This window comes from Cupressus sempervirens, chromosome 6 (assembly GCF_028749045.1).
Source record: "Cupressus sempervirens isolate cs-2001-9-10 chromosome 6, ASM2874904v1, whole genome shotgun sequence".
Classification (NCBI taxonomy): Eukaryota; Viridiplantae; Streptophyta; class Pinopsida; order Cupressales; family Cupressaceae; genus Cupressus; species Cupressus sempervirens.
In genome coordinates, this window is record NC_143123.1 from 378,786,780 (window position 1) to 378,806,925 (window position 20,146).

At 37.7% G+C, this 20,146-nt stretch overlaps 1 protein-coding gene across 3 annotated transcripts in view; it reads right to left on the bottom strand.

The window, feature by feature from the left end:
• LOC149552640 (ubiquitin-protein ligase) overlaps positions 1-20,146 on the bottom strand; it is a 249,298-nt gene that overhangs the window by 34,191 nt on the left and 194,961 nt on the right. For all 3 annotated transcript variants that reach the window (XM_089788214.1, XM_089788217.1, XM_089788215.1), the window contains one exon: positions 17,315-17,395. In XM_089788214.1, the coding sequence (XP_089644340.1) occupies positions 17,315-17,395 (81 nt within the window). The remainder of the gene's footprint in view (positions 1-17,314; positions 17,396-20,146) is intronic.

The window sequence follows — 20,146 nt, forward strand, 5'->3', positions numbered from 1 at the left end:
GGCTCCTAAAAACCTTCCCATCAGAGTCAAATTCATTCTAGAAATATGATTTGGTCCAGGATCTCCAATGTTAACGTACCTTGCTCATCAGAAGAAATATTCTTAACCAATGGAAAGGATGACTTACCTGCCGGCTTGGTACCAATCAAACTAGACCATTTTTTTCTGGAAAAATAATACCCCCCCCCCCAGATCCTCTGTTGTCCCACCTTCATCGGGATCCTTCCCCTTTTCAGAGTCCAAAGTCATCTCTGCTTGATCTCCAAATCTAGACGATCCTGCCCCATTCCCTCCTGAATTTTTGAATCCATCTTTCCCGCTCCCCATGTTTTCCTCCTTAGTAATAGTTAGTTAGTTATGAATACTTGTGTTCCACCCCTTCATTTTCTATAAGGAGTACCAAGATCTCATTTTCAGATAAGTCATACAGATACAATTTTATATATCGGATATAATTTCTTTTATGCAATATTATAAGTCAGGTTGAACTCTAATGATTGATGTAGTTTCAAGGTTTATGCAATCTAAACTGTTTTTCTGTCGTTTCCTACTTGAAATGGCAAGCTAAAGATACTTTCCTTTGATGCTCAATTCAGATATTTCGATATTCAATAACTCATTGTCAGTATTGTCCTCTTGAATTCATGTTATTGTTGATGCATTGAACTTTATATGCATCTTTGATTATCAAATATTACATGCTATGAGATGTTTGTCTAATTGTTCTCCATCACAGAGGTTAAATTCATTTAGACTAGGGTTCATATAATTCAAGTTCTCTATCCAATAATTGATGGTGTGCATGTTGTCTTCAAAGTTTGATAATACTTTGATTATGTGGGTTAGACTTTATTTACCCTAAGAAGCCAGATTCGTCCCTTGCTGCCCGAATTCGGTTCCGAGTCTACACGGGTCCAGATTTGCATCTGGGTTTGCTGCAGGTCCAAGCAGGGTCCTTATTTTGGACTATGAGTTCACTCAAGTCCTTGCTGGAGAGAATCCAGGTGAACCCACAACAAATTCGGGAGGACTTGAGGCAATAGGGTCCAAAATGTGAAATAAAGCAAATTTAAAGAGTCTTTTATTTTAAAAACATTTATGTAACTCTAAAAGGAACCTAATAAAAAACATTTCACTCATTTAATCTCTCATGTTGAGAAGGATGATGATATAGCAGCATCTAGAACTAGTGGAACCAGTTTGGGTTCCAATGATGAGTATCTAGATTTAGTTGAAGCCGAGGATGAAGTCATTTATCCCAAATTTTTTGATAATCAATTTGACCCTCGAAGGGCATTTCATACTATGATCATTGCTAAACTACTAAAAAGTTGTCATCTATCATTATGTTTCAAACTTTATTATTTGATGAACTAGTCTATGTTTTGCAATTTAGTAATTCAATGCATGATTTACTTTAGAATCATGAAGATAGATTAACAAGCGAGTATTTAATATTTATCATTGACATTTGGCATTGATCAATGCTCAAGCAACAATTATTCATACTATGAAATGACTTTTTTTTGCAACTATGCATGTTTTTCTTGTATATGTAATATACACACACACTCACAAACCCAAATGGGAATTTTTTTGCCCAAACCCACGAACCTGAACCCCAATCAACAACTTAATATTTACCCAATGACAAAGGAATGGTCTTGCTAAGATTAAGATTAATAGTTGTAATTAGTGGAGTTCTTTACCTAATTAGCTGCACCACATTAAGTTACTATCATTATTTCCATTTATCTTTTACATCTACCATAAACATGTAATCCTGATTGCTCCTTAAGAACTACTTGCAACCTCAAGAGTATCATTTAAGAAGTTTTCTGAAATAAGTCTTGAATCAGTTATAGGTACACCCGCCTAGGTTGGTAGAGCCTGAAGAGAAGAGGATTTGATCATCAAGTATCAATCCCAGTGATTGGCCAAATTGTGTTGAATTACCCAGCATTGAGTAAGCAAGACTCATAGGTTTTTCGAACAACAATTTGAGGAACCAACAGTACCAAAATCCACAAAAAGAAAAGGAACGACTAAACGAGGCATAGGTGGTGGTGAAGGAAGAACAACGCCATTGCCAGGAGGTAATAAATCATTTCGTACGGTCCACATTTGAAACTAACATAACAAGACAAATGTTGCAAACTACGGTCCCAGTAAGGGTGGATGAACTACTAGATACCTTGCCACAATTGAGGGTAGCTATCTCCAAAATTAGGGGGAATAACATCAAGTCCGGGGAAGATCGACCCAAGGAGGGCAACAACAAAAGGGAGGAAACAACAAAGAACCAAATGATCCCAGAACCAACACTGTTTTCTGTAGGAATGGGAAGGACTCCTGCTATGGTGGAAATTGAAATCATGGGACACAAGTTGACAAATATCATAGTGGATTGAGGATCAAGAGTGAATGTACTACCTAAGGAGACCTGGACAGTGTTGGGTAAACCCACACTCTGGCCACCCATGTTTCACCTAATGGGAGTAGACCAACATGGCATAAAACCTCAAGGGATGCTCATAGGTCAAAAGGTAATTGTAGAAACACATCAATTCCTTCTAGACTTTGTAGTTATTACAATAGAGAAGAAAGGTTATGATGCCTTGCTAGGAAGGGAATGGCTAGTGCTAGCCAAAGAAAACCATAATTTGAAACATAATACTTTGCCCATCGAAAGTGAAGGGAAAAAATACACAATTAACTTACAAACTCAAACAATAAGTCAAGATTTGGCATCTGACTCAACATCGGAAGGTTGGGAGCATGAGGGGAATAAAGGAATAGAACCAGATGAGGTAGGCCTCGTAAGACTTGGAAACTGCTCAAAAGACGAAACAAACTCCCTCAGCAGATTGTTTCATTGGAAGATGGAGGAGTACGAGGTATTCTAGCCAAGCTGCACTATGCCAGAAATTGCCAAAATAGAAGAGGAAGAGGACACGTACCTGAAGGAATATAGAGAGTACAATGAAGGAACCATGTTACTAGATGACAAACGTGCACACCAATTCCAGGAACATGAGAAAATAAGATACAAGGAACCAAAGGTGACAGAACTAAACCTTAGGAATTAGGAGGAACCAAAACCCATAATAATGGGGGATGACTGGGACCCAATTCTTAAGGGGGCGGCACTCAAGATATTCCCAAAGTATAAAGACGTGTTTGCATGAATGTACAAGAATCTAAAGGAAGTTCCCCCAAAACTATGCACTACATACGATACCATTGGTACTTGATGCCTGAGTGGTACGAAAGAGGCTATACTTTATGAATAAGAACTATGCCACCAAAGTACAAGAGGAGATTGCAAAAATGTTGGAGGTGGTGATTATTTTTAGTATAAAAACCAGCGAATGGGTGTTTCCGATAATCATTTCACTAAAATATGAAGCAAATAAGATAAGGATATATGTAGATTTTAGGTGCTTAACTATAGTAACTGTAAAGTTTCTTACCAGATTTCAAATTTGTGATTGACTAATGCACACCTTTTACTGCAGGTATGAACACTATTGACAAAGGATAGATTTGCTCTAGAATCTGTATAAGTTAGTACAGAAATAACAGAGATAATATAATGTTCTTGAACTTGAAATGTCCTTCGATCCTTTGATGTGCTTGCATTAGTTGATTTCGATGATTTGTTTATTCGAGCGGATCAAATATATATCATGCGGAAGGGTGTGAGGGTGAATGGTCATGTCTCAGAATATTCATCATCACACTAGTTCAGTGTTAACTAATCATGTCCGATTTGTTACAGACTCCACACAAGCCTAATAATGTATTACCAATCATTATGAACTATAGCCCAATATAAAATATAGATCGATGGTGATCTAAAATCAAAGGAATTAGAGTAAGATTTGATCATGCCTTAAATGATCTCAGAAAGAAGCTACATGCTTTAACACTCCCTCTTAGCTAGGGAAGACAAAGTGCATATATATAAGTTCTCCTTATTTGAAAAATGATATCATCGAGATATATTTAAGAAAATCAAGTCTTATGATATTCTTTCCAGTTATGGTGTGTACACAAATATCAAGTCTCATGATATCTACCATAAAAGATCATGGTATATCCATAGATATAATGTCACATAATATCCACCATGAGTTTGAACATATTGATCTTCAACAGATATCAAATCACATGATATCTATCAACATGCTCTTTTAAATATCATGATTTTTCCATGAATATAAAGTCACATGATATTCATCATGATATAATCTAATAATTATAAATGAGATCATAGTATATCTATAGATATTATGCCACATAATATCCACCATGATAAAATTGAACGTACTGATCTTCTACATATATCACATCACATGATATCTATCAACATGTTCTTTTAACTATCATGACTTGTCCATGACTATCAAGTCACATGATAGTAATCTAATAATTACAAATGAGATCATGGTATATCCATAGATATTATGTCACACAATATCCACCATGATAAAATTGAACATACTGATCTTCTACAGATATCACATCACATTATATCTATCAACATGTTCTTTTAACTATCATGGCTTGTCCATGAATATCAAGTCACATGATATTCATCATGACAGTAATCTAATAATTATAAAGGTGTCACCTTATAATATTCGAGTCAACATTTCATAATAAAAGATTGTCACCTTTTAATAATGTACATAGGGTAGGCCCATAAGTCATAGAGTCACACATATGACAAAAGAGTTTACACTTTAAACATCTTTATTAAAGATAATACAAATTTACAAAGTTGAAACTCAATCTCATAAACTTACATTTCAACCATACCAAGTTTCTTTTTGAAATGATTAACCTTCACTGTAGGAAGAGGCTTGGTGAGAATGTTAGCTGTTTGATTACCTGTATTAATATATTCCAATTGAATAGCTCTTCTTTCCACCATGTCTCTTACGTAGTGGTAAGGAATTTCTATATGCTTGGATCTATCATGAAATACTAAATTCATGGATAACTTGATATAACTTTGGCTATCACAGTGGATAGTGGTAGGTTTTAGAGGCTAACAGAATAAGCTAGAAAGCAATTTTTGAAGCCACACTGCTTCTCTCTCTCTCATTGCTGCTGCAATATACTCTTTCTCAGTAGAACTCTGCACAACTAAAGCTTGCTTCCTACAGATCCATGAGATCATAGTTGATCCTAAGCTAAAACATTTTGATGTGCTCTTCTGGTCTTTTACACTTCTAGCCCAATAAGAATCAATATATCTATGTAAATCCAAGCTTGTATTCTCATATTTAAGTTCATACCCAATAGTGCCTTGAAGATACCTTAATATATGCTTCAAGGCAACAAGATGAATTTCACTAGGTTCTTACATGAACTAACTTAATGCATTCACAAGATAGTAGATATTAGGTTGAGTATTCACAAGATACATCAGAGACCCAATTATCTATCTGTATAAAGTGGAATCAACTAGCCTAGATTCAGCACTTGCTTCCTTTAGCTTGTGTAAGCTGATTTCCATAGGTGTTATCATAGGTCGACAGTTCCACACTCCAAATCTTTTCAAAATATCGATAGTATACTTCTTTTGATGTAGAAAGATATTCCTAGATTTTTGATGAACTTCCAATCCAAGGAAGTAATGAAGAATCCCTAAGTCCTTCATGCCAAACTTAGAAGTCAATTCTTTCTTAAACTGATTAATGAGATGGTCTTTTCCTGTAATCAGAAGGTCATCAACATAAAGAATTAGGATCAACATATCACTTTATCATCTAGTCTTAGATGATATGCCACATATCTCTATCCAATCTCAGCTTCATTCTCCACAATTTCCAAGCTAGTCTCAAAATGCACAAAAATTATTTTGGTAGGAGACTTGGTGAGAATATCAGCCACTTGTTCTTCAGTGATAATGTAGCCTGTCTTGAAACCATCTCCATGGCCTATTTCCATGAATCACTATGATCAAAGTCATCAAAGATCCACTTGGCGGGTCTTTTAACAACTCGCTTTGTTTTGATCACAACATTATTCATGGTAGTTATTTTTCATACACAAATTTACTTGTTTTATTCCATAGTAACATGAGTGAATGTAATAAGCTTTGGATTTATCCACAGGCTTGGTGACACGAAACATTCATGATAATGTGGCTTCTATTTTAAGCTCCAAGTACATGCATCAACCTCTTGATCTTCTCGTCCATGGTTTCTTTAATAGATTATCAAACTCCCTTTGAATCTGATTTCCATCTTAAATTCAGCTTCATAACTTGAAGTATTAAGTTTTCTTTCCCTTGAATGCAATTTCTTATGCTTCTTGATCCATCTTGAAGACATTTCAAAATTGATAAAACTAAACTATCTCAAGGGGAAATGTTACTCATATAAGTATACAAGTTTTGTCATCCCAATGTTATGTCATGTCTCCAAAGTTTAATTTAGTTTTTTAATTAAATTAAGTAATTAACTGGTCCCAGAATTTAAATAATATAAGAACCTTTAATTAGTTACTTTATTTAATTAATATGGGGCCCAAGTTAATATTTGTATTTGTGGTTTAGATTAATTTAATATATCTCGGACCTATTTTTATTTTAGTTTCCATTGCAATGTGTTGTCATTGGCTATCTTTGTACACCCTCGGAAATGTTTTCCCTGACAGGTATTTAAGTACGACTTGTAGGTAGTCGTAGACATGCATTCGGATTATTTTATTTTGTACTACAAATCCCCATTGGGATTCTTTGTTGTTCGCCATTTCGGAAGTGAAAGATCATCAATACTTGGCTATTCCAGTTTCGGTGGAATTCTACCCTCACCCTATTCCATCATTTGTAACTCTTCGACCGGATTTGGCAAATCAGAGCACTATACTATTTGTTGATGCATATATTTATCTCTAGTACGAATTGAATCAATTACTTTGGTATTAATTAACAGATGTATGGCTTGGTTCTGACACAAAGTATAATTCAATTTCACATTCTGTACAAACCTCTATCCACCCATGAGCTCAAGAAGTACATCCCGTGCGACCCAACTACGCTCTGTGGTACAACTACTCTCCATACACCATATGACCCTACCGTATGGCCTTTCATTTCCCTCCGTACATCATCTATACTATCAACTCCCTCCTTCCTTATACCGTATGGCCATTAGGTGGAGACCGTACAGCCTCTTCCTTCACTACCACCATATGGCTATCAAATATATCGTACGGCTCAACTCTCATCTATGACATCTTCCTTCATTGCCCCCGTACAGCCACCAAGTATACCGTACAACCCTGGTATCATCTATTGTCACTGTATGGTGCTAGTATCATTTCCTGTCGTACAGAACCCGACCCATCCCTGGTCAAATGCATTGCATACCGTACAGTATTGTTTGAGTTCCATCTGGAGGTTGTGTCATGTCCCCTCTTCTAGCTCAGTCTAGCAGAGACATGTGAGTCAGCTTATTATGGGGTCTTGTAGGCTGACAAGGTTGGATAGAGACCCAGTATGGTTATTCGGTGTTGGGGACTTGATGTTCTGGCAGTTATTGATCAATTGGGAGACGTTCCTTGTTTTTAGGAGGCAGTTCCTACTTATTAGGAGGTATGATCTTGCCTAGGGTGATTAATCTTTGGGTTCAGCTGTAGAGGGATAGGGCTTGTTTCCTAAATTTTAGGAGCATCCCTAGATTTTAGGGATGAGACTGCCAGTGGATCCTTGATTTCCAACTTCAGTCATAGATAGGTGATAGGATGATTTTATGGTTTGTGATGTCAGTTGGGCATTTTGTGGCTATTTGGGTTATATTTTTAATATTTCTTAAGTTAGCGTCTAATAATTAAATAAGGCTAAGTTATTAGCCATTTTGGAGTAATAAGGGGTTTTTGGCCTCATCTGGATGCGCATCCTATGGTGTGACAGCTCATTGGAAAGGTCTCGAAATTGTCTAAATGTTTCTCTTTGGTCTCAGGGCAATTTAGTGAACAAATTTCTGTCTATGAGGAAAAGGGTCATTTTCTAGTAACATGGCCACTTCAAAATAAGAAATTATAACACTTTCACTACCCAACACCACTTGGAGACACTTAGGGTTTGATTTGCAATTGAGAGGGGTTATAAGGAGATAGAAGCTTCATTCTAAGATCATCCTTTGCATATTTGACAACTTGTTTATGAATTTGCTCTGAATGGGCAATTTCTAGTCTGGGACGCAAACCCCAGATTAGTGATTGGCTGGGACATAGCCCTCAGCAATCTTTGGCACCGAATCTCTTTGGCATTGTGTGTGGTGATTAAGGACAGAGGCATCAATTCTCCTTGGAGTTTCAACGTGGCATATCATCTTCCAGTTAGGACATGGTTCATTGCAGCCTGTGGGATGCCATTTGCAGCAGATACACCACGTGGTATATAGAGTATTGCTTGTGTTCACCTCAAAATGTATGTTGGATTCGAGAACAATCTTCACCTTCCAATTTGACATCAAATTTGTATGTGAGCTTTGCGAAATACATTGGATTTATTGCTTGGTTCTATAATTCAAACAAATCTACTTGGTACGGTTTGCAATAATTCTCATTTTTACTGAATACCTTATTTATTTCAGTCTTGTTTCATGGTTGTTGTTCCCTATTCCTTTCTATGTTATAAAACCATAAAAAACAAACAAACCTTTCTACACTTCTGTCTAGTTCTGCAAGAAAACACAAATAAATAGGAGAATAGATTTAAAAATATAAAATTACAACAGATCAACAAAAGAGATCCATCAGGGATCTTTTAGTGGTATCAGAGCTTACATCTTGCTAGCCTGTAGGGTTTGTAAGAAATTGTCACAATAGATTTCAGCAAAAGTTTTGATAGTTTATTTTGGCATTTGGGTATTGGATAAAAAGTTTTGATAACTCATTTTGACATTTGGGTACTAGCTAGAAAGTTTTGATAATTCATTTTGGCAAGGGTTTGGAATAGACTAGGAACCTACCATGGCTAGAAATCAAAATGGGTGCTCTAAGGTTTCATCTTCATTAACAAGCACAAGTAAGATGCCTCTTGCCAAGACATTCAATGTTGCAGTTATGAGCAACTACCATCAATATTGTTCTCTTCCTAAGGAGATACGCAACCTCCTTTCCTTTACAGAATTTATGGGTGTACCTGAAGCAGATGATAACTAGGTATCTACAAGCTCTTTTCAGCAACAAAAAGAGAAAGAAATATTAAATGATAATAAAGAAGCCATTGGTCACAAATTGGAAGAGATTACAATCAGGGGACAAACCATTAGAGATGTTGGAAATGTGACACCAAGGTGTGAGGCCTATTCTGAAATTTGCAACAGCAGTTCAAATCATGAGGTAACATTTATTTCAACTGGAGGTAATGATGTTGATGATGGTATTCAACTTAAGAATGGAACAACAAGTAATACAGAGGGTCAGGATTACTTTGGTGAGTTTGCACAAGAGAGTAATCCAGACATAGGCATTTCAGAGGCATTGAGTGATGAGACTTCATGTCATGATGAGTCTGATTTCTTAGACCATACCCTAGAAATCAAAGTATTGTGTACTCATAGTGACACAGGATCCTAAGATCATGATTCGGTTGTATGTGTAGACACATGGGGAGCTGATGAGAGGGAGCATAGTGTGGTGATAGCAGTTTCATCATTGACAAAGGAGGTGGTCTCAGAGGTACAAAGTTGCAATACTATAAATGAGGATACATGCATTAGTAAATGCATACTAGATACTCCTTACAGCGTTGTACATGACTCCGACACAGTATTCTACCATAGTGCAGATTTAGAGGTAGTACACATGCTTGAGAACTATCATTTTCAGACTCCTCATCGCTTGATTAGACAACTCAGGGTTCATGACAGGAGGGTAGACATAGTGGTTGAGCACTTTGATGTCACTTGACAGATGTTATCTACACTCAGTTGGAGTGCTCTTATGACTGATGAACAAGATAGTGGAGGATATTCCATGACAGATTTTCATGCTCTTCATAAGGCTATGGGGATATTGAAGCAAGACTTATACTATCCGTGTTGTGATAGTGTGCTCCCATCTTCAGAGGATACAGTTATTGACTGTAGGCACCTAACTCAGCAGTTTGGGAGGATTGGTTGGTGGGACCAACAAACAATCCAGCATTATGTCAAGCAGTTTCCGACATGGGCTATCACATCTATATCATAGAGACTTCATCTGGGATCATGGTTACAGGATGATGTGGGTATTAGTAGACATGATGCTTTGGACGATTATTACTTTCATGGTGGTATCACAGTGGTTGCGGAGAGATATGGCATGATAGAGGTTTCTAGTTATCCCTGTTTATACCTGATGGATGGGTGTTGGTTCAGATGGTGTTGGAATCCGAGTGTTGTTTTATTTGAGGCCTTGTCTTACAAGGATTCCAGTATGTTACCACCTTGGTTGTGGGAACACTCTCATCCAGTGTGGGATCCTGGTATTATCCTATTCAGTGCATTTGATTGGGTGATCCTTGATTTGTTGCTTCATTTCACACACCTAGGAGTGTATATTAGAGTGCCGCAATAGGAGTTTGTTCATTGCTTGTGGGTAAGCATCTCCGAGAGGGGAGGACTGTCATGTCCCCTCTTTTAGCTCAGTCTAGTAGAGACATGTGAGTCAGCTTATTATGGGGTCTTGTAGGCTGACAAGGTTGGATAGAGACCCAGTATGGTTATTCAATGTTGGGGACTTGATGTTCTGGCAGTTATTGATCAGTTGGGAGACGTTCTTAAATTGCAGAAGGATAGGGCTTGTTTCCTAAATTTTAGGAGCATCCCTAGATTTTAGGGATGAGACTACCAGTGGATCCTTGATTTCCAACTTCAATCACAGACAAGTGACAAGATGATTTTATGGTTTGTGATGTCAGTTGTGCATTTTGTGGCTATTTGGGTTATATTTTTAATATGTCCTAAGTTAGTGTTTAATAATTAAATAAGGCTAAGTTATTAGCCAATTTGGAGTAATAAGGGGTTTTTGGCCTCATCTGGATGCGCATCCTATGGTGTGATAGCTCGTTGGAAAGGTCTCGAAATTCTCTAAATCTTTCTCTTTGGTCTCAGGGCAATTCAGTGAACAGATTTCTGTCTATGAGGAAAAAGGTCATTTTCTAGTAACATGACCACTTTAAAATAAGAAATTATAAGATTTTCACTACCCAACGCCACTTGAAGACACTTAGGGTTCGATTTGCAATTGAGAGGGGTTATAAGGAGATAGAAGCTTCATTCTAAGATCATCTTTTTCATATTTGACAACTTGTTTATGAATTTTCTCTTAATAGGCGATTTCTAGTCTGGGACGCAAACCCCAAGTTAGTGATTGGCTAGGACATAGCCCTCAGCAATCTTTGGCACCGAATCTCTTTGGCATTGTGTGTGGTGATTAAGGACAGAGGCATCAATTCTCATTGGGGTTTCAACGTGGCATATCATCTTCTAGTTGGGACATGGTTCATTGTAGCCTATGGGACGGCATTTGCAGCAAATACACCACGTGGTGTATAGAGTATTGCTTGTATTCACCTCCAAATGTATGTTGGATTCGAGAACAACCTTTACCTTCCAGTTTGACATCAAATTTGTATGTGAGCTTTGGGAAATACATTGGATTTATTGCTTGGCTATATAATTCAGACAAATATGCCTAGTATGGTTTGCAATAATTCTGATTTTTACTGAATACCTTATTTATTTCAGTCTTGTTTCACGGTTGTTGTTCCCTATTCCTTTCTATGTTATAAAACCATCAAAAATGAACTTTTCTGCACTTCTGTCTAGTTCTGCAAGAAAACACAAATAAATAGGAAAACAAATTTAAAAATATAAAATTACAGCAGATCAGCAGAAGAGATCCATCAGTGATCTTTCAGGTTGAGAACATTTCAATGGTATTAGAGTAGAAGCCATTCAGAGCATCTCCAAAATCATTTGAGAAATCTCTAAAACTTTCGGGAACATTACCGAAACCGTTCGAGAGCATCTCCGAAACTTTTGGGAGCATTACCAAAACAGAATAGAACATTACATGTTATAGCATGAACTAATGAACATTATTTGTAATGTTCCCGAACGGTTTTGGAGATGTTCCCGAAAGTTTTGAAATGGTTTCGAAGATGCTCCCGTGCTACATGGTCATAGCCCGTGTTGTGGGGCCTCAGTTGCTCGTGTTGGGCGGCTACTGCCCATGCTACGTGGCCACTTTCTCAAACAATTTCGGAGATGCTCTAGTGCTACGCGACCTCAGCCTGTGCTGCGTGGCCACTGCTCGTGCTGCGCGGCTACTACGCGTGTTGTGCAACCACTTTCTCGAACGGTTTCAAAGATGCTCCCATGCTGCATGTTCTTAGTTGCCCGTGCTATGCGACCACTGCCCGTGCTGCGTGGCCACTTTTTCGAACGGTTTCGAAGATGCTCCCGATGATTTCTGCTCTAATACCACTATAATGTTTTGACTAACTCTGAAACCAAAATAGCCATATAGAAATATGAATGCACAGATTGAGAGGTTGTACGGACCAAATTTGGAGGGCAAAATTCAGAGCCGTACGGTGTGGAGATTGCTAGCCGTACGCTGGAGTTTGTCAATCTGTACGGTGGAGGTTGTGAGGCCGTACATGGTGGTTGCTAGTCCATATGGTGACACCAGTGGCCATATGGTATGGAGAGGCAATCCGTACGGAGTGAGGTTGGGAAGCTTTATAGTGGAGGATAGTTAGTCGTACGATGTTTGTAGTAGGTTGTACAATGAGAATAATAGGCCGTACGGTGGCTCAAATGGATGACTCGAAGGCCCAAGCCGTACAAGGAGGTGAAGGACAACACGGAAGGATGGATGGGGTGAGGAATGAGCAGTGTGGAATCACACAATTGGCGATGGAAACATAATGTTGCTCATACACAGAGTGTTGATGGAATCCACAAAATAATAGACATCAAAATGGAAGTGCACTGAACAAAGAATAGATCGAAACAATAGTTATTTGCAATATGATGGTGCTCCAACTTTCTAGATCTGAGCGAAGAAGTACAATGCAACAACAGAATAGGGTGAGGATTGAATCCCACTGAAACCGCACGAGCCAAATAGGGAAGGTCTTTCACTTTCGAAATGGCGAATTACAGAGAACCCTAAACAGGAGTTCGCAGTACAAAGAAAAAAAATCCAAAGCATAACTACAGACTACCTACAAGCCGTGCTTAAATACCCGTCGGGAAACTTTCTAAAGGTGTACAAAGATAGCCAACAGCAACACAAACTACGGAAACAAAAATAAAAATGGGTCCGAGATACATTAAATCAATCGGCCCGTTAAAAAAGTTTAATTAAATACATTTATTTTATGATGAGGACATTACATTATTCAAGGGTATGAAATAATTATCTCTTATGTTAGCACATCATAAAGCTAGTCTAGAGCTGAGTCACAATATTGTAGTAAGATTATTTCCTTTGCTATTTTGTTGGTTCTAAGCAAAACACGAAGAATTTCACAACCGTGTATTGTATATCTACTTCTTGATTGCTATAGTTTCCTTGTCAATAGAGATGTCATCTAGTCGTGATCTCCTCCGTTTGAATCAATATAATCCTTGATAGTCAATTAAAACAAATCCTCTAGTTGCTCCTTAATAAGAGGAATCTCAAGCTCAAAGAGTATGCATCTATCATGACAAATGTATGCCCAACCATGATGGTTTTGTACTTGTCGCAATCTGAAACCGACCCAAACTTGTGGATTGGATCGATAATGTGCCATGACCAAGGATCGAGAAAACCAACGCAAACCACTCTGTTAAAAAGCACTATGAGAAAGGAGCCAAGAAAAGTAATACAGAGCTTGAAAAGCTCTACTTGGAACCCTTCCTCATCTACAATCTTGCTAATACACATACATCTAAAAGCCTTACTAATGTTAGAGAATGCAAAGAGGTGGCAATGGGACGGAGGAGTGAGGTGGAGAGGGGTCTGGTTGGGGATGTTGTAGAGAGTGGAGGTGTGGAAAACAAGGGAGTCATAATAAAGGCTGAAGGGGGTGGGGGAGGGTGACGAGAAAAAATGGTGTGCCAGAAGAGCTTTAGGGACTACAGAAGAGAGGCACAAAGGGATCTACACTACATTAGGATGAACGATTGCTTCTTATGGTGAAGAAAGGGGCAGTAAGCGAGCCTCAACTGGACAAATGAGGGAGAAAGGGTAGAAAAAGCCAAAACAATCGAGTAATGGAAGGACATACAATCCTTGTCAAACCATTGATTCTTATGACAAGTAGTCTTGCGCTTGGGACTACGAGAGAGGAGAGGGGTGCAGTAGAGGATGGAGAGGAGGGAAGACTCCCACAATGTGGTCGCAAGAGAATTGAACATGGAGGGGGCATCCCCAGAATTGGTTAAGGAACCTTGGGGGATGAGCCGACGAAGGTAATGAACCGAAGAGGTAATGGTTGCTCTCTGTGAAGTAAAAGGAGGTGTGGGTAGGGAGAGGCTTAGCAAGAGGGGATAGGAGGGTTGGGGGGAACCTAGAGGGTAAGGCTAAGGAGGTCGTGATCCGCCAAAGGGAGCAAAGAGATGGAGAAGTGGTTAATGCAAATGAAAGAAGACAAAGAGAGAGCACAGTCAACAACACTAGCGCTATCGCAATGAGGCTAGCAAGTGAAAGACCTAAAGTAGGAAAGCAAGGGTGCCCATTTAGGATCACCAAGTTTGAGGCCTCACACAGCTGTAAAATATGACAACCATATCTAGTAAGGTGTCCATGTTTTCCCTCGAAGAAACATTATAAGCCCATGATGTTAGGATCTAATTCAACTTTACGAAATTAATCCAATTTGTGATCATGGAGAGGAGTTTGAAGGTCTCTAGTCCATGAATTAAAGTCTCCAAGAACGATTATGTCACCCATCGTGAAAAATCTAGTAAATTAACACGTGAAGGTCCTCAAAAGAGTCACCATTCTCCATACTGTGGAATGCATAGCATGAGGAGGTTGGAGGAAAATAACACACTACAATAAAGATATCTTAGAGACATGATGTCTGACTAATGTGAAGCCACATGAATCTAGCAAAATTGTCAGAATGAACTATGAAAGTCATGCCAACAAGTCGGCCCCTAACCAAATAGGCAACCCCACCAAAACATTTGATCTCATCCCTAAAAGAAGACATCCATTGGCAACCAGAAACGTGCAGAAGAGGACAAAAGGGGCTCTCATGAGTCTCTGTAACAAGGAGAACATCTGCAATACCAAGAGCAGCCTAGAAAAGGCCTAACAAGGACCAAAGGGACCTGTTGTTATTCCAGCACTTAACAATTAGGGAACCACTGTGAAGTTCCACCATGCCCAACTGCTATCAAGACCATCATTTGGCCTTGGAGGCCACCTTCGATTCTCATCAAGGTGAAGGAGAATCTCGAATAAAAGCCTTGAGATTCCTGATAATTGTCCATTTCCCACTATGTCTAGCCTCTACGACAAGTCCCCAAGAATGTTTCATCTTTGTAACCTGTGATCTAGTGAAATCCTCATCCAGATAAATCTTAGTGGGAAGAGGAAAAAGCTTCCTCCTCAACCTAAGGACCCGCAAGTGCTCAGCAAGTGTGAGAAAGCTAAGGAAGAGGGTACTACTATGTCCAAACCATGCCTTGTCTAATGTGATATTAGAGAGGCCCAAATGATTGTTGAGAAAGGAGTAGCTTGCAGGAAGAGTGTCAAAGGAGGGGGTAGGAACGTCCCAAACTCATAGATTGAGTTCACAAGCCCGCCTAACTCACTTCTCGGCCAACTTGGCCTAGACAAGCTCCTCGACACCTCTTGCTAGAGAAGGGGATCTGATGGTGTTGTTGTTGTACACTAAGGCCCAAGACTATAATTTTTTATCAATTTCAGCTAAGATAAAAGCTTTGAGTGTTTTGCATTATGCTCTAAGATGATAGTGTATTTGGAGGTGCTAAGCAATAAATTGTGTTGAGAAGGAGGCAGAATTCTACATTTTCAACAAGTAATTTAATAGCTATGGTGGACAAGCTTGCAATAGAAGGAACAAGTCTTGCATTCTCGTATTCAAGTTTCTTCAATCTATCAAGTAGTTGCTCGTGTAGATTGATATCCTGGGACTTCAGTCTCTAATACATGATCATAGGGAAGCGAAAAAGAATGTCTCTAGGCTGGCTGTATTGCTAGCCACAACAAGGTCAAACATTCTGCAGCAAGCACATTCTGCAGGAAGCATGTAGGGACAAGAAACTTGCTGGAGAAATATAGCCACAACAAACTGATGTAGGGAGCAGAAACAAGTAGAGAAAAGAGAATCGTGAGTAAAACAAAGCCACACCAAAACACAAGACACATAGCTGAAGAGCCCCAATCAGGAAGGAAAATGAGCAATGCACAACCCTGACAAGAAAAAGCATGAGAAAGGAGAACGAGCAACATGCAAAATCCGAAAGCAACCACTGTTTAAAGAGAAGGCCCACAAAAATGTAAGAAGATAACAAGCAACGACTAGAGGAAGATGGCAGCGGAAAGGAAAAGGCCATGTTGTGCACACCAGAAGCCCATAGGAAAATAAAAAAATCTAGGGGTCCACAAAAGAAGCAACCAACGGGAGGATTTGAAACACCAACAACAATGGCAATAGGAAACATAGATGGGAAACATTGTCATGAAAGCAACAAGAAATACCTACGTGCGACTGAGCATAGCACAGTAGACCAAAACAAAACAAATGGGCGCGACCACAAGAAGCCACAAACATTGAGTTGAGAGGCACACCATAGGAACGATGACACGCCTAAGCAGAGACCCGCTAGAACCCATCGACTTGAGCACAGAGAACTTCACGAACAAGGGCATGGAAATAGTTCTTGGAGAAAGCTCGACAGGAGATTGTATCATCGAGAGTAGAAGTCATCGCATCAAAATGCTAGTAGAAAGAAAAAAGAAATGATCTCTAACTATCATATATCCTAATTTAAGTTTATCATAATTATGAGACACTAAATCACTTATAGAAAATTCAATAAAAATTCATCACCAAGAAAAGTTCAATAAAAAAGCCCAATCTTCCAAAATATATCAATGCATTAAATACAATATTGATAAGTACTATTCTAAAATACATCACCTATGCCTACTAAAAGTTTTAGGTCTAAGAGGATATATCACAGATGCATTTACTTTCATTAAATAAAAAATAGATATCTATATAGGGAAAAATCCCACACATTTGTAATGTGCAGTTTCTATTGATACTTACATTATGACGAAGCAGGAGATCTTCCATAGCTCTACATTCTAGAATATGAGAAACACCATTAGCAGTGACTTTGGAACAATTCTGCAGGAATACAAAATACATCAACACTATTAGAAAAATAATTTTCTGAGCATGCCTTGACAATAAAGTATTCAGCAAATGATAGCAAGTTATATATGCTTCTACTCTACTTGCAAAACAACTTATTGCTTGTCCCAAGATATACAATGTAAAAGATAAAAGCAAATATAAAAGAAACATCATATGAAATTACTCAAAGAAGAGCATGTAATTAGAAAGTGTAAATCTGCCTGAATTATTATCTTGTCCCAAGATGAAAGAATGATAGTTGTCACAGTTAAAAATTTAGTAAGAGAAAATAACTAGTTTAAAAACATTCAAATAGAATAAAATAATAAGTACAAACAATTGGAAAAATTACATAACCACAAATCCATGACAACTTTTGACATTGTACCAAGGAAAAAAGGGGCATCCCTCAAGTAAATTCAATTTTTTCATTGGTTTCTCCAGAAATGCTGGAATACTTCACCAAATGCTGAGATCTAAGATGCTGTCAAGTTTTATGGCTGCACAACTTGTTCATGGATGTAATTGGGATGCTTGTTTACAAAATACTTTCCTCACAATCTCCTAAGAAATAGCATGACACTTGAATGACAAACATAGACAAATGTTCTAGTTATCCTTTGGCATATCTCAAGTAGCAAAGGAAGCATATATTTCTTCAATATTCAAATCATGACTCCATTATATCATATTGCAACAGAAACTGAAAACAAAAGCATTGTTTATCAGGATATATTATGTTTATTTGTGGCCAAAATGTGGGGGCAGTTGGTTAGCGCATATGGTTGTGTTCGCTTGTGGCTTTAATTTACCTTATCTGCTTATTTCCAATTTTCTGCTCTAGCTATCTATGATCAAATATTAAATGCTAGTATGTAAATATTTTTTAATGACCACAAACAAAGACTGCACTAAATGATGATTAGGATGCACCATACTTAAATTTCATGATTATGGTTCCTAAACGGATGTTCAGATTGATAGATTGCAGTTATGCACTTCAAAACTGCATTTTATTAGAAACTTACAATGATTGAAAATGTAAAACATTGATGAGGCCTCAAAGTGTAGGAAAAGATATTAGATTCCTATTGCACAAAAGAGAAAGGGTTTCATTTATTCCCTTGATGCCTTTTTTAAATTTATTAAATTAAATTTCAACATTTAAGAAAATAGAACACTGAATTTCAAGCCATAAACTTTCTAGGCATGTTGATAACCCACAATATTCTGTGCAGTGCAATCAAATTCTCAATAGCAGATAGCAATTTATTCTCCATTGTATATTAAACTTGCCAACAATTCAATCATGTAACAGGTATGTGAGAAAAAACGGTTTAGACTTATCTTTTAAATAAGTGTGCTTCTGTTATATTTATCTTTAAAAAAACAAAAAACAAAGAGATATAATATCCATCCCAATTTAGAAAGATATATATTCTGAATATGAATACAAAGTGAACAAAAAAAAAAGAAATACAATGCTTTTAGAGATTTGACATTTCTACTATCCATTATGATGAGTTTTAGTTTAAGTTTGTGTTCCACAACATTTGAATATCAACATTCTAGACCAATAAAGTTTATCATTATGTATGCTAACAATTGCTACAAATGTACTCTAGTCCATCTATTTTCAAAGACGCTAGATCTCTGCTAGTTGTATGGGAAACCAGGATTGGTTTTGATGCTGATGCTTCTCTTTCCTCAACTTCAAACTCAAAATTAGTTAAACAAATTGAGAGACTCTCTGCTTCTAAATTCAACAAAAAATTGAAGAATAGAAAGATAGTCTTATTCCAAATTAATCACATCAACACACTAATGACTGCAAACATATGGGTTAAAACTGTGGCCTGTCAAAGACCTCTTACCTATTTGCATAACAGATTGTTTTGTGTAACTCCAATGCTGCACAAATATCAATTTTCACTCAACGCCATCATTTGAAGCTATACTCACTCTACCTCTCCATTCCCTGGCAAAAAGCCACAGCTTTCCTCTTCTTTGTCATAACCCACAAGGCTGCTCTTCGCTAAATTGTCTTCTCTCCCTCCCATTTCATAAATTGCATTTGATTTTGATAGACAACACTACAATTCACCAATGCCTTTCCTAATTCCTCATTGCTTGATCTATAACTTGATGGGATGTCCATTCTGTTGCGTGGATAATTTGCAACCAACAGTTTTAGGTGAAATCTAGTCGCAAAATAAGATGACCAGCCACAATGCGTGAGACAGAGTCTCTCCTACCTTAAAGGGAAGGCTCCCCCTTCTCACCATTCCTTGGATCAATTCAAGGTAAGCAAGAAGTTGAGAGATTTTGTAAAAGGGTGTTACCAATATTCTTTCCTCTTAACTTCAGGAAAAAATCAATTTACCCATGGAGCGAGTAATGGGCAAAGTGAAATCTCTAACTACACTTCTTTCTAAAGCTGTAAACGTTGATACGGATAAACCAACACTAACTCAAAGGCTAGCAGAAAGTGAACCGATTTGGCTCTAAGTTCGGTTGTACTTCTATATGAATAAACTTTACTAATAGGGCACAAAAACTTCTAAAAGTAAAGATATTTTAACTATTTTGTGAATCAAGAAAGAAATATAAGCTACAGACAAAGCTTCTAACTATATATCTCCACAAATGCTCCTAGTCAAAGCTCCGGTTCCAATTGCTTCTTAACTCTTTGATACTCAATTATCAAGAACACAAGATTACATGAATCAAAGATAACATATG